The sequence below is a fragment of the Erpetoichthys calabaricus genome, chromosome 10 (genome assembly GCF_900747795.2).
Source record: "Erpetoichthys calabaricus chromosome 10, fErpCal1.3, whole genome shotgun sequence".
Lineage (NCBI taxonomy): Eukaryota > Metazoa > Chordata > Cladistia > Polypteriformes > Polypteridae > Erpetoichthys > Erpetoichthys calabaricus.
The window spans coordinates 116,767,402-116,782,732 of NC_041403.2; the positions used below are offsets into that span (position 1 = coordinate 116,767,402).

Consider the following 15,331-nt stretch of genomic DNA (forward strand, 5'->3'; position numbering starts at 1 on the left):
GAGAGGCCTGTAATTTTCATCATAGGTATACCTCAACTATGAGAGACAAAATGAGAAAAAAATTCCAGAAAATCACATTGTCTGATTTTAAAGAATTTATTTGCAAATTATGGTGGAAAATAAGTATTTGGTCACCTACAAACAAGCAAGATTTCTGGCTCTCACAGACCTGTAACTTCTTCTGTAAGAAGCTCCTCTGTCCTCCACTCGTTACCTGTATTAATGGCACCTGTTTGAACTCATTATCAATATAAAAAGACACCTGTCCACAACCTCAAACAGTCACACTCCAAACTCCACTATGGCCAAGACCAAAGAGCTGTCAAAGGACACCAGAAACAAAATTGTAGACCTGCACCAGGCTGGGAAGACTGAATCTGCAATAGGTAAGCATCTTGGTGTGAAGAATTCAACTGTGGGAGCAATTATTAGAAAATGGAAGACATACAAGACCACTGATAATCTCCCTCGATCTGGGGCTCCACACAAGATCTCACCCCGTGGGGTCAAAATGATCACAAGAACGGTGAGCAAAAATCCCAGAACCACACGGGGGGACCTAGTGAATGACCTGCAGAGAGCTGGGACCAAAGTAACAAAGGCTACCATCAGTAACAAAGGCTACCATCAGTAACACACTACGCCGCCAGGGACTCAAATCCTGCAGTGCCAGACGTGTCCCCCTGCTTAAGCCAGTACATGTGCAGGCCCGTCTGAAGTTTGCTAGAGAGCATTTGGATGATCCAGAAGAGGATTGGGAGAATGTCATATGGTCAGATGAAACCAAAATAGAACTTTTTGGTAAAAACTCTACTCGTCATGTTTGGAGGAGAAAGAATGCTGAGTTGCATCCAAAGAACACCATACCTACTGTAAAGCATGGGGGTGGAAACATCATGCTTTGGGGCTGTTTTTCTGCAAAGGGACCAGGACGACTGATCCGTGTAAAGGAAAGAATGAATGGGGCCATGTATCGTCAGATTTTGAGTGAAAACCTCCTTCCATCAGCAAGGGCATTGAAGATGAAACGTGGCTGGGTCTTTCAGCATGACAATGATCCCAAACACACCGCCCGGGTAACGAAGGAGTGGCTTCGTAAGAAGCATTTCAAGGTCCTGGAGTGGCCTAGCCAGTCTCCAGATCTCAACCCCATAGAAAATCTTTGGAGGGAGTTGAAAGTCCGTGTTGCCCAGCGACAGCCCCAAAACATCACTGCTCTAGAGGAGATCTGCATAGAGGAATGGGCCAAAATACCAGCAACAGTGTGTGAAAACCTTGTGAAGACTTACAGAAAACGTTTGACCTCTGTCATTGCCAACAAAGGATATATAACAAAGTATTGAGATGAACTTTTGTTATTGACCAAATACTTTTTTTCCACCATAATTTGCAAATAAATTCTTCAAAAATCAGACAATGTGATTTTTTGGATTTTTTTTTTCATTTTGCCTCTCATAGTTGAGGTATACCTATGATGAAAATTACAGGCCTCTCTCATCTTTTTAAGTGGGAGAACTTGCACAATTGGTGGCTGACTAAATACTTTTTTGCCCCACTGTACATAAACTTAATGTAATTGCCAATAAAAGCCTTTGAAACTTGTGAAATGCTTGTAATTATACTTCAGTATACCATAGAAACATCTGACAAAGAGATCTAAAAACACTGATGCAGCAACCTTTGTGAAAACCAATACTTGTGTTATTCTCAAAACTTTTGGCCACAACTATACTGCTTTTTTAGTTACATAAATAAACATTTTTGTTTTTTTTCTACAATAATTTAGCTAACTAAAAATGTTTTCCTTGCTAATAACAAATCTAAAAGTGGTTATGTAGCAGTGCATTGACTTTTTTGTTCTGCAATATAACATTGTAAGTTTGAGAAAAAGTTGTTTATTATTATGCTCTTTATGAAAAGCAACAACTAATTTAGCTTTAGAGATGTGAAGCATGCAAGTTTGTAAGAAAAAGGGTTTATAACTCGTATTTTGTGTTTTGGTGATAAGTTTTTTTTTTTTTTTTTTTTTTCCACATTTTGTTTTGCAGAAGAATCGGCTACTGTAACAGAGCAGGGGTAAGTTTTTTTAGATTAACCAATTTGAAATCATGCCCATAGTAACATTCAAATGAAATACATAGTGTATTCCCCAAATGTATGAAAATTGCAAAATTAGGTCTTTTTGGTAGGACTGGCACTTAATGATCAATTGAAAGTTTCAGATGGACATTCTTGAAGACTACCAAACTTTTTTCTGCTATTGTAGGATTTTCTAATCTATTTAGTCTGTAAATTTGATTCTGTATCCAAATCAGGCTGTATTTGTGTAATGCAGGTGGTTACATTGATTAATATAATATATAAAATACCTTTAAATTAGGCAACCAGCAGACGCGGTTAGCACTGTTGTCTCACAACTCATGAAGTTTAAATTCCTGTCAGGATTGTGTCTTTTTGCCATTAATGTTAAACAGTAATTCTAAATTAGCTAATATGTTCTGAAGTTGACTCCAGCATAATGAAAATGTGATCCCTGACTTGTGACTCATGCTGTTGTGTTAGGCTTCAGCTTTGTAAAACCTGGTTGGTGAATTAAGAGGTTTCAGTAAATAAATGGATAGATAGATAGATTGATGCAAGGTTGTTTATCCTAGTTGCATTAGAACAGATAATGTTGAAGTGCTATATTAACAAATGTAGTTTTATATAACTGTTGGAGCTAAATGTAAAATACATCATAAATATTTGGAAATATGAAATTAGACAATAAAATATGACACTAATGAGAATAAACACCAAAAACAGTAGCAAACTTTTGTGAGTAATCCATTTTCACTATGTTGACTAGATAAAATATACAATATGTACATTAGTCTTCTATTTTATTTGAATCATTTTATATGAGTGTTTATTGTCACTTAAAACTCAAACTGCAACATCAGTTGATCATCTCAGTCAGTCTATGTGTGGATGCACTGCCATCTAAAGGATAGGTTAATTATAAATGCGAGGAGAATAAACCATTCAAATTCTTTACCCCTTACGACAGCATTACTGCTTCTTTTTTGTGGAACAATATTTCTAATAAAAATAAATAAATGAAATGTGGCAACTGATATGTGACCATGAATAATTAATTGGGTTACAAATTTTTTTGTTGCTTTTTCTTTATACAATATATGCAATATTTTTCATTCTTTATTCCATTGACCCCACACTCAACATGAAATAAGTCATCAAATGAAAACTGTCTTTTTCACTCATCAAAGTTAAGAGGGTGGGCTCTAGCAAGTCATATTTTTATTGTTGAATTGTCCAATGCGTGAGCATAGATTTTACACCATGAAGTGCCACATTTATATTAGACTAGCAAAATACCCGTGCTTCGCAGTGGAGAAGTAGTGTGTTAAAGAGGTTATGTAAACATATATATACATATACATATCTACATATACATATATATATACATAATTACATATACACATCCACACACATATATATATATATATATATACATACACACATATCAACATATATATACACATATACACATACATACATAGTGCGTTGTAACACGGGCTGTGATTGTTACATGGGAGGGAGACGACAAATCACAGCTTCCCAGTTTGTAATCGGGCCTGTGATTGGTGCTTTGACAGATGCCCAGATCCCACAGTATTTCCCCTTAGGAGAGGCGTTAGGCAAGTGTAATTGAATAGCGGTGCTGCAAGTTTAGCTTTACACCTGTTTTTAAGGCTTATTGACTGAAAGGGGCTTTCATGAAAAAAGTTAGGGCTTTGCTACAGGATACACCCTCCACAAGTTAAGGAAGTAAAAATAAAGGTATATATTTCTGTTTTATTTAAACCTTTTAAGTTTGTATGCAGGCGGTATGGTGGCGCATTGAAAGGTGCCAGTTAGGAGACCCGGGTTCGCTTCCCTGCGTGGAGTTTGAATGTTCTCCCCGTGTCTGTCTGGGTTTCCTCCGGGAACTCCGGTTTCCTCCCACAGTCCAAAGACATGCAGGTTAGGTGCATTTGCGATTCTAAATTGTCCGTGGTGTGTGCGCCCTGCGGTGGGCTGGCACCTTGCCCGGGGTTTGTTTCCTGCCTTGTGCCCTGTGTTGGCAGGGATTGGCTCCTGTATTTAGGATATAGCGGGTTGGATAATGGATGGATGGACATTTGTATGCATAGCCCCATTTGCCCGTTTTCGTTTTATTTCTTTCTTCAGTAATAATTCAGTAATTCTGTCAGTTCAAATCCTGGTACTGACACCACTGTGTGACCCTGAGGAAGTCACTTCACCTGCCTGTGCTGCAAAAAACAAACGTAATGTAACAAATTGTACCTCAGATGTTGCAAGTTGCTGGAATAAAGGCATAAGTCAAATAGATAAATATGTATTATACACATAGGAACTATTCATTTATTTTCGGTTAAGTCATCTGCAGCAAACCTTTATAAATGAGGGTTTCTCCTTTTTAGATAGTGCAAACTGTTTCTTCTTCATTGAGGTTTTCTCTTGGAGAGCTTTTTTCATTTCATTGAAAATTAAAGCAGCAGCTGCCAAAATATGTAGCTTTCTTATTAATTTTTCAACATTGTGTAAAATAACTTTATAAAGTAACATAAAAGGTTTAAATACTGGTTATCCTTTTACACTAAAATATTACTAAAGAGATACAAAAAAAGTAAAATGCATATGTTGTTTTTCTTTAAGGAGATTAAATATTACTGAAGAAAGAAAAAAAAAAAAACTAAAACAGCCAAATGGGGCTATGCATACGAACTTAAAAGGTTTAAATAAAACAGAAATATATACCTTTTATTTTTACTTGCTTAACTTGTGGAGGGTGTATCCTGTAGCAAAGCCCTAACTTTTTTCGTGAAAGCCCGTTTCAGTCAATAAGTCTTAAAAACAGGTGTAAAGATATTGACAATAAGCTACGCAAACCCACCAAGACATGCAATCGTTTAAATCAAGGCGCGAGTCGAAAAACACCATCCCATACTATTAGTTAACGATTAACACATTTCTATATGTATTGTAAGCATACAATAGATAATATGTTGCGCTTATTTATCTGGTGTACCGACATTTTTGCGTGTTTAACGGCTGAAATCTAACGTGGTTTGTGCCCTTCAGAATGAAAACAGTTTGCATTTACCTTTTTAATAAAAGGCGAGCTTTTAAGCCTGAGAAATCACCCCGTAAATGCACACGTTTAATTGCACATGTGTTAATATGTATGCTTACACAGTATTAAAAGACACTCAACAACGTCATTTACCTTTGTTCCCGCGTTTGATAAAAGGGGAGCTTTTAAGCCTGAGAGATCACCCCGTAAATGCACACGTTTAATTGCACATGTGTTAATATGTATGCTTACACAGTATTAAAAGACACTCAACAATTAACGTCATTTACCTTCGTTCCCGCGTTTGACTCGTGCTGTAAATCTCTTCCTTGTTTTCAGTTCACGTGATTACGTAGGAGGCGTGATGACGCGATATGTGACTCCGCCTCCTCCATTAGAGTATATGGACAAAAAACAGATTCCAATTATGACCATTACGCGTAGAATTTCGAAATGAAACCTGCCTAACTTTTGTAAGTAAGCTGTAAGGAATGAGCCTGCCAAATTTCAGCCTTCTACCTATACGGGAAGTTGGAGAATTAGTGAGTGAGTGAGTCAGTCAGTCAGTCAGTCAGTGAGGGCTTTGCCTTTTATTAGTATAGATACTTCAGATATAGACGCCAAATGATAAGTTCAGAGCTTCACAGAATTTCTGGACAACTTTTTATAGCATTTATACCTGTCACAACATTAAACATGTACATGAGTCACAGAATTCTCAAGTTAAGCAAAGTGCATATTTCCACACTGTGGACAATTTAAATAATTCAAAAAACAGTACTTTAAGGAGCCCATGCCTTTTAACTTTGATAAGTTACAGGCTTGTTTCATGTTGCATGCAGTGTCACTACAATATACAGTATATGTACAATATACATAAATGAAGACCTAACTAAATAAATACATAAAGAAATAAGCAAAAGTATATTTAATGATACATTTATTTATGTTTATATATCATTTTGTTATGAATTTATTGTCACATTTCACAGTACTGTTATTTATGTGTGTATCCCTTCATACTTTTTGGGTTTGTTCACAAGAAATAATATACAAAGTAATTTGAGTCTTGTGTAATTATTCTGTAGATTCAGTCCTTTAACCAAATTAATTGTATGCATAGAAACTGTTACACAATGCATACAGAGATATGAAACAAGTATTTCACCCTGTCATGATTTCCACTGTTATTTAACATTTTTGACAATAAGGGTTTTCCATCTAAAAAACTAATATTAAATGGCACATGAGTGAAAAATAACACATTTTAAATTGTTTAATTTATCAAGTGAACTTACTTCTCTGACACTGGCACCCTTCTTAAATCAATCCAGTTTAAGGGATAATTACAGTCAATTGAATGAACTTGGCCACATTTCACCACAATCAATATCACTTCAACTTAATTTGAACCTTATTATCAGAATCAAAGTTTACAGCAAATATTAATCAAACATAGCTTTACTGCCAAGGGACATTTCTGAGGAGATTAATAAATAGTTGTTGCTACCTGTCTTTCAGGAAAGGTCTACAGTCAATTTCTGAGGTTCTGAAATGCCACAAGAGCCGTAATCTCTAGAGAGTAGTGGTTTGCCCAGAAGTAGCCTACCTGCAGAATTATTTTACAGGCGCAGTGTAAAATCATCCAGAAAATTCTTCCACATCCTAAAAAACATTCAGAGAACTGCTGGCTTCCCTTGGTTTAGTAAAGATTAGTGTTAATAATTGTATAATTTTCTTCATTCAATAAATAACTTATTATTTAATCGTGCAGGTGCCCTTTATCTAATAATAAAGTTAGGTTTGAAGACCTGAAAATGTTTATTGTTACAAGTGTGCAATTATTGAGGAAATTACTTTTTTACTTCATTCTGAAATATAATATTTATAATTTATATTAAGGGGCTTCGCTTGCCAACCCCCATGTTTGGTTTTCCAGATACACACTTTTAAGATTTTTTTTTCTTTGAATTGTTGCTATTTCATTAGTTTCACCTTTATTTCAGAACTTCTTTAAAAACAATATTTGGAATCTTTAGAGTCCCAACATGCTGAAACTTTTAAATGAGGTCCGTGAGACATGTGTTTAATGACTTTGTACCATAATTCAGGATAGGTTTCTCTGTTTGGAATTTCAGCACAGACAAAACGGTCCACATCATCAGCAGTTAATAATTTTTTTTGCAAAGTAACCAATAAATGCATGTGAGGTAAACCCCGTTTTTGAAATTCTCTGACTTAAACTTCAAAGCCTTACAATATTTACGTACTTCGGACATATCACCTATGTCCATATATTCGATCTCTATTCGCCTTTTCATTATTTCTCCGAGTAATAATTTCTCTTCGTTTGTGCTAATATGATGTTTACTTTGATTTGACACTTTTGTTTTTTTCTGCTTTCATATTCTGTATCTTGCTGTGCATGTCTTTTGAATTCCACTGTTTTCATTATCTCTAACCTGCTCTGCATGTGTTTGGCCCCCTTGTTTTTTAATCTCTTTATGACATTTTACTTTGTTTTTTAATCTTTCTCTTTTATTTCTGACCTCACTTTGTCCTGCTATTTTTTCAATTACACCTGGTCCGTGATGATTATTTTCCCTTTTTTCGAGTAATAATTTCCTTTTTTTTGTACAAATGCGACCTTTACTATCTTTTTTTGATACTGTAGTGACCTCTGTGTCTGGCTCGAAAAGAGAAGAAGTAAAAAAAAAAAAAAAAACAGACCGACATAGTAAAGTCTCACAAAAGTTTTACTTGAACAATCAAGAAAAATAACGCCGACTTCATAACCCCAAACACAACTTTCTAGCACCCTCTCCAACCCCTCCTTCCGTCCCGGGATACCCCCCCCTTTCAATCAATACCCCGCTGTCAGTCTTCCGTGCTGTACTCTGCCCTCCCTCAATCAAACCTAACAGTCACTCAAAAAAAGGCTTCAACCTGCCAGGGACGCTACAATACTTTTGAATTTTACTGCTTTCATATTTTTTACCTTTCTCTGCATGTGTATCGTGCCATCATTTTTTTTGACCCTTTCGAATTCCACTGCTTTCATAATCTCTAACCTGCTCTGCATGTGTAAAGCACCAAAGTTTTTGAACGTCTTTATGAAGTTCTACTTTGTCTATTACTCTTTCTTTTAATTCTGAGCCCGATTGGATGTGCTTTTTTTTTTCAATTCCACTTGTTCCGGGCTGATTATTACTTTTCTGAATTTGCACCTCGATTATTCTTTTTCTTTTTTGCATTTTTTTTCTCTCCAGTGCTTTTAAGTTTCTTTTCTCCGCACTGCTCTTTCTTCTTCGCTTAGTCGTCGATGTTTTATCTATAACGTATTGTTCTTATACGTTTTATATGCGCTGAGAGCCCTGGATCTGTGTGTGCTCAAAGCCTTGACACGACTGAGTGTTTTGCTGCCCGTGGTCTTATTTGATATTGGTTGTAAGTCTTGCAAGAATCTCATGTTCTACATTCCCGAGAGATGGTCCTGAGTCAATCTCTTGGCACAAAGTCTCATGTTTAAGGTCCCTGCAAGACGCTCCGTGGCCAATCTCTTTCGTCTCGCGGGTCTTTTAAGTGGTGAAGATCACGTCTCGTCTCCCTAGTCATTCTCTCCTAGGATTTTTTTTTATAATAGAGAGATGATTTCTTATTGTAGTGGAAAGGACTGAAAGTTGGAAAGATCAGTTCTTACGCCTTGCGCATGGGAAAGGTGCTACCTGTATATAAATAAAATGTATTATTATGATGATTACCAAGTTTACTATGAATTTAATTAATAATGGTACTATCAAGTCAAGTTGGGGAGCATGCACTGGTACAGTGCATTGCCGCACCCACTACACGACAGAACAGCTCGGGATCCCAGTTGGCAACCCCCCAGGCAGACATGCGGTCCAGTCCCACCCTCCAGTAATGACCCTCTATCTGCCGCAGCCAGGTGTTACGTGGGCGACCCCTTGGCCTAGTCCAGCCACTCGGGTCCTCAACAATGAGGATCTTAAGAGCTGGATCACCCTTGGGGAAATGCGCTACATGGCCGTAGTGCCGTAACTGACGCTCCCTCACAATGCAGGTAATGTGCCTCATTCGGGACTCCATGAGCAACCGCTCAATCGACGCAAAGTCAAACCAATGGTACCCAAAGGATTTCCCGGAGAGACACAGTACCAAAGGAGTCCAGTCTTAGTCTCAGGTCACTGGATAGCGTCATGTCTCCCAACCATATAGCAATACAGGAAGCACCAGGACTCTAAAGATTTGGACCTTCATCCTTTTGCATAGATATCAGGAATGCCACACAACCCTTTCCAATGACCTCATGACCCCCCATGCTCTCTCAATCCATCTACTGACTTCACAGGAAGAGTCACCAGAAACATGAATGTCACTGCCAAGGTAAGTAAACCTCTCGACAAGGTCGACACTCACTCCACAGACAGACGCACTGCTGATGGCTGTGCCCAAGAGGTCATCAAAGACCTGGATCATGGTTTTTATCCAGGACACTCGCAAGTCCAGACACTGAGACTCCTTGCTCAGTACCTCAAGCGCCCCAATCAAAGTCTCCATTGACTCCGCGAAGATCACAGCATTGTCAGCAAAGTCAAGATCCATGAATCTTTCTTCACCAACAGATGCCCCACAGCCTCTGGACCCCACGACCTTGCCCAACACACATTCCATACAAGCATTGAACAGAGTAGGAGCAGGAACACACCCCTGATGAACCCCAGAATCAACTGGGAAAAACACAGAGGTTCTGCCTCTGTGTGTGTACTATCATGCATGAATAACAAGCAGTATGTTTATGATTTGGTCATTATCATATTTATGCTGCATTCCACATTTATGTGTATATGTGAAATATATATTGGTACATATTATAATGCTTTTAATTTCTGTTCAAAATGTAAAGAGTTGAGAAAGGTATTGATAATTTTTCTTAATGAACATATACTGTACTAGTGACTTTAAAATATATGTAAATTGTAACTTACTAAGATGCAACTAATATGGTCTGTTTCACTATTCCAGAGAAGTAAAGTGTGCCCCTGAAAAGCCAAAGCCTCCAAGCAGGCGAGGCTCTCGTGCTGAGAGGGACACAGATGAAGGGTCCACTCCACAGGAAACTGTTGAAAATGGGCAGCGTAAAAGACCAGCCAGACCTAGTCCCTCACTGGTTCCCACCATGAAAGGTATATCAAACTAGGGAGAAGACGTCTTTCAAGACAATGTGTCAGTATAACTTTTCACATATGGTGATTCCCTAACTGTTTCTTTTTGTGTTAATAAAATAATATTAAATAATTTAAAATTGAAAAACCTAGAAAAATGTTCAGGAAAGAGTAAAACAGTGAAGAAATCTCAAAATTCAGCAGTGGAGGCAGGCAAATAAATTTGAGCAATGTATAAGTAAATTATGATATTTACTGGTATGTGAAAATGGTAATGCATCATCTGCCTTTTCTAGAAAAAAATAATACATACTACTTTGGAATTACACATCTTAAACTCTCCTAATAGTTTAAAGAGTTATATGTTTTCCAAGTGCTGTCAGGGACTTCTACAGTATAACTCTGTTATTTGTTCCAGACTACCATGATCTCTTGTGTGAAGAAGTGCTTTATTATTTCAGTCATGAATACAAGTCCCCCTAATTTTCTCTGGTATATACACTTCATTCTGTTTGCTACATTTACAGATAACAAGAAAGATACACTTCCATTCTTCTAAGAATTAAAAAATGTAATTTTTTTATTTGTGTTTGTGTATGACTTAAATTAACTTATTAACTTTTAGATTCTAACTAAGCAAATAACTGAATATTTGAAAAATTGTAATCCTTTAAATTTGTATGCAATGTCCTTAATGGGGAAATGCCATTCTACTGTTTAAAGCACCATGACAAATACTTTAAAGTGACAAAGATAATTTTGAATTGAGTACAGTTAATTAATTAATTAGGCCCATTAATGAAGAATAACAAGGAAGTTAAGAGATTCCGACCCTGTTAATACTTAAAGATTATGTTCCACGAGTCTTTGTCTTGAATATGTGTTCAACAATACTTAATCTCGCTTTTTTGATAGATGAGTGGTTTACATTAACAGAGGACAGTAACTTTATGAAAAGTATCTTATTGTTGTGGGTCAAGTTAAAAACAGTGACTTGTCAACATTCTGCAACACTTGCTTAATTGTTTATTGTCCCCTGCAGTTGATGTGGCATTTGCTTTTTGGACACTAATTCTCAAAATTTTCCTAACATATATGATAATTGTAAACATTGTAGTTTGTAAAGAAAAAGTAATAGCTACTGACTATTATGTTTAGGGGTGCTATTAAATGGTGAAATATGCCCTCCAGAAAAATGTAATACTTGTCACTAATACCATGTTCTTTCTCAAAGTTAGTTCCTATTGACATCCATCTTTGCCCTTAAAGGAACTTGTTACTTAATAGAATACTTTCATTGGCTTTCTGTCTGCATTGTTAAAAGTTTACTAACAGTGCAGGTTTTTCTTTTGATATATTCATAGGCTTGTTTATTGATGTGTCAGAGTTTCTGGTTCACTGTAGCATCAGTTAATTTTTTGCTTCACTCATTTAAGTAAAATGATAGCATTTTCTCCTACTTGTGTTCATTGTGAAATAGTTTATTAAATTATTTGCAAAGAAATAAGAGGAAAAGAAAGATAGCTTAAGTAGTGTTAATCCAGTTTGGTCCAATAAACATTTTATTCTTTGCTATTTGAAAACATCTTATGATGCTCTCAGACACATCATCTGTGATCTTCCAGGGGTCACTGGGTGTTTCGGGTCTAATAATATCACACCCTTTCCCTGATGTGCCAGGTGACCCAGCAGAGGCTGATCAGACCCTAGCCTGTGCCAGAGTAGCAAGTCCTGGATCATTTCTCTTTATCAAGAACTGTCATGAGGCCTGTTCAGCAACCTCTGTTGTAGTGTTGATGGCTCTTCTATGGTTGCAATGCCCAAATGACTGAAGGCTTGGCAGAGAGATTGGCCAGCAAATCCCTTGTTGCCAGCCTCGAAGGGCAAACAGATCCTGTCTTTCCAGAGGACAGTTAGTTCCAGCATAATCACCTGTCTAGCTCACTCGGGCAGGAGTATTATGCCTGACCTCAACGAGGGCATGACTGTTTGAACTTGTAACTTGAGCTGCCTCACTAGGTAGACACTCATCTGCCAGTTGGTAACTATACTGAGGTCATCTGTTGAAGCTTGTCTTGGGTGTCTAAGGTTTCTCCCCACCTTCTCAAATCTTACTACTCTTGTCACCTGACAGTTCTTGCATATCTGTGCAAATTGTCTGGGCCACTGTTTTCAGCACCTGATCTTGGCATCAGTGGAAGTGGCCTTCTCCCAGGGCTTTAGAGCAGCTGCATAGAACGTGTTCAAAGGTTCCTTTCCTTTTGCACAGGCTACAAGAGGGTTCTCAGCCTTCCCTCAGAAATGCAGGTTTGTGGGACTGGATAAAACATCATATACCAATCAAAGGAGGAATGTATTTCTTAACATATTTGCTGGTGGGAATTTCTTGTTTGACATATAGAAATGTTGTGAGAATAGGATGAAGACAGAGTTGGCAAATATACTCTAGCTGAGACTGGAAATCTGTCTGTGTGTCATGATGATTTTCATTGAGAAACTAGAAATTTTAAAGCAAGTTTGACCAAAAATGTATAGTTATAGATTGAATAAAGCATTAACCCTTGTTGATATAATATTGCAGTCTCCACTCCATGGAACATCCATGGTAGTAGGTATCCACTAAAATAAATGCCATTTCGATATATCAATATTTAGGGGTAACGCCCATCCCCCATTTATGAATAGAGTACTATTTTAAGGGGGGGGTAAGGGGGTTTGCAAAAATATTGCGTGCCATTGTCAATCTCTTCGGCTTGGGTGTTTCACTTGTGACAATAAATATAAGATAAACTGATTATACTACAGATCTTTTTATCAGTGCATAGACTTGCATTTTTAAAAAAAAAAACAACATTGTTGTCAGTGTTTAAGCAATTTTGAAATAAATAAATAAAGATTAAATAAAATAAAAAAAAGAAACGCTTCAAATTAACCAATGGAGCCAAGCCACAATTGAACAGAATGAAGTGCAATTTGTTTCATCAGCTGATGGAGGTGATGTTTTTCTGATTGTGATAAGAAGAAAACAGGACAGTGGGTTTTGAGTTAGTAAAAGTAATTTTTACATTTTTTTTTCTATTGTGGAAATTTTTCAAATCCACCGTATACTGAGTTGGTACTAATTTTATGATTTGATGCTAATGGAGAGTCAAGATTTTTAGAATTTTATACCTTTCAATCAACTTTAAATCACCTTTGTAACATTACCGAATGCCACTTAATACAGAGTATTGCTGCAATCGCATTAATGCCAGCACCACCAAGGACTGTATGTAGCATGTTCAACAGGATGCGGCTTAAGTGAACTAATAATATTAGCCCCTGGTAAAAACAAATAAATATGTTCTTTACAGAAAAGTACTTGGTTAGTTACATAGTACTTCTGATACATCTGGTTAACCAATGGCACTATAATCAAAGCCCACTGACTTAGAAAATTTTCCAGAGGAAGCCAGGTAACACCGCTAGTCATTTAATAAAACCCATAAATTACAGAAAGTAATTGTATATTAAAATAAAATGCTTTAAGTAGGGATTTGTACACGGGATTTATTACTTGATAGGATGATGTTAATTTACAATCAGCTGAGCATAGTAACATTTTATGTATGTTAATTAGATGTACAAAAGGACAAAGTTCTCAGTGGGTACACACTGTTCCAAGATGTTGTGTAAAATAAAAGTTGATTGATTAATAAACTTCAGCACCATGCGAATATTTTCTGTACAGTGGAACAGTAAAGACAACTTAATTGAACAATGCACCATTCCCTGAAAGTGCAAGTTCCCTAGAGAGCTTTTGTTTATTCTCCTGATTTGTTTAAATTGAGAGTTTATAAGCATGTTTTAGCAGAAATATAAAACTAGCTGTAAGATGCCTTCTGTTTTTGTCATTTTTTTTAAAGTAAATGCTAGCATTTTAATGGTGAATATTGACTGGGGGAGCATTCTGACAGTCACTACAAATTGTGTTAATTTTGCAATCACAAGAATAAGTACAAGCATGTGATGTAATGGTAGAAACCTATCCATCCATCCATCCATTTTCCAACCCGCTGAATCCGAACACAGGGTCACGGGGGTCTGCTGGAGCCAATCCCAGCCAACACAGGGCACAAGGCAGGGAACCAATCCAGGGCAGGGTGCCAACCCACCGCAGGACACACACAAACACACCAAGCACACACTAGGGACAATTTAGAATCACCAATCCACCTAACCTGCATGTCTTTGGACTGTGGGAGGAAACCGGAGCGCCCGGAGGAAACCCACGCAGACACGGGGAGAACATGCAAACTCCACACAGGGAGGACCCGGGAAGCGAACCCGGGTCCCCAGGTCTCCCAACTGCGAGGCAGCAGCGCTACCCACTGCGCCACCATGCCGCCCGGTAGAAACCTAGTTCATATTTATTTAATGTGAGGTAATTCAAAATCTTTTGTAGTGTATTTGATATAAACATCCACATCTTGGCCTTGAAGTAAATTCGTAGATCTTTAATGCTGAATTGTTTTTTGATTCATTGTGTGAGTGTCTTGGCTTCTTTTTTTTCTTTGTACAAATGTACATACAAATGTACCAAGTAATTAAGTAATTTAAAATTGCAGTAGTCTGCGTTGTAGGTGTGCTTTTTCCCCATCCCCATCATCTTAAATTTTTTAGTTAAATTACTTTTTAATGTGCCATGAGCGGAGAATTCTAGTGTTTTACAGTATGAAGTCTGTAGTGGGAATAGATATCTTGGTCTCTATATTGTTTGCACAGATAATTTTAAAACTGCTTAATTGAGAATGCCATTTTATTATTTAAACTTCCTTATACATTCACACTAGTGGACAGAACACTCAGATGTGTTATCATTTTCTTTATTTTTTAAAGAGGTTATTATGCTTGTGCTGAAGATTGAAAAATAAATATATGAACACAAAGTTTTAATTATTTTTTCCCTTCTCATAATGAGTCACATGATATTAAACTACATGGCTCCTGTTCAATAATGTTTGCGAAT

At 37.0% G+C, this 15,331-nt stretch overlaps 1 protein-coding gene across 4 annotated transcripts in view; it reads left to right on the forward strand.

Annotated features, from left to right (window-relative positions):
• Window positions 1–15,331, forward strand: part of ncoa6 (nuclear receptor coactivator 6) — a 73,029-nt gene that overhangs the window by 47,399 nt on the left and 10,299 nt on the right. For 3 of the 4 annotated variants that reach the window (XM_028811772.2, XM_028811773.2, XM_028811775.2), the window contains 2 exons: window positions 2,049–2,076; window positions 10,184–10,344. In XM_028811772.2, coding sequence (XP_028667605.2) covers window positions 2,049–2,076; window positions 10,184–10,344 — 189 coding nt within the window. Of the gene's footprint in view, window positions 1–2,048; window positions 2,077–10,183; window positions 10,385–15,331 lie in introns of all 4 variants that reach the window. The other variant, XM_028811774.2, reaches the window with a different exon arrangement.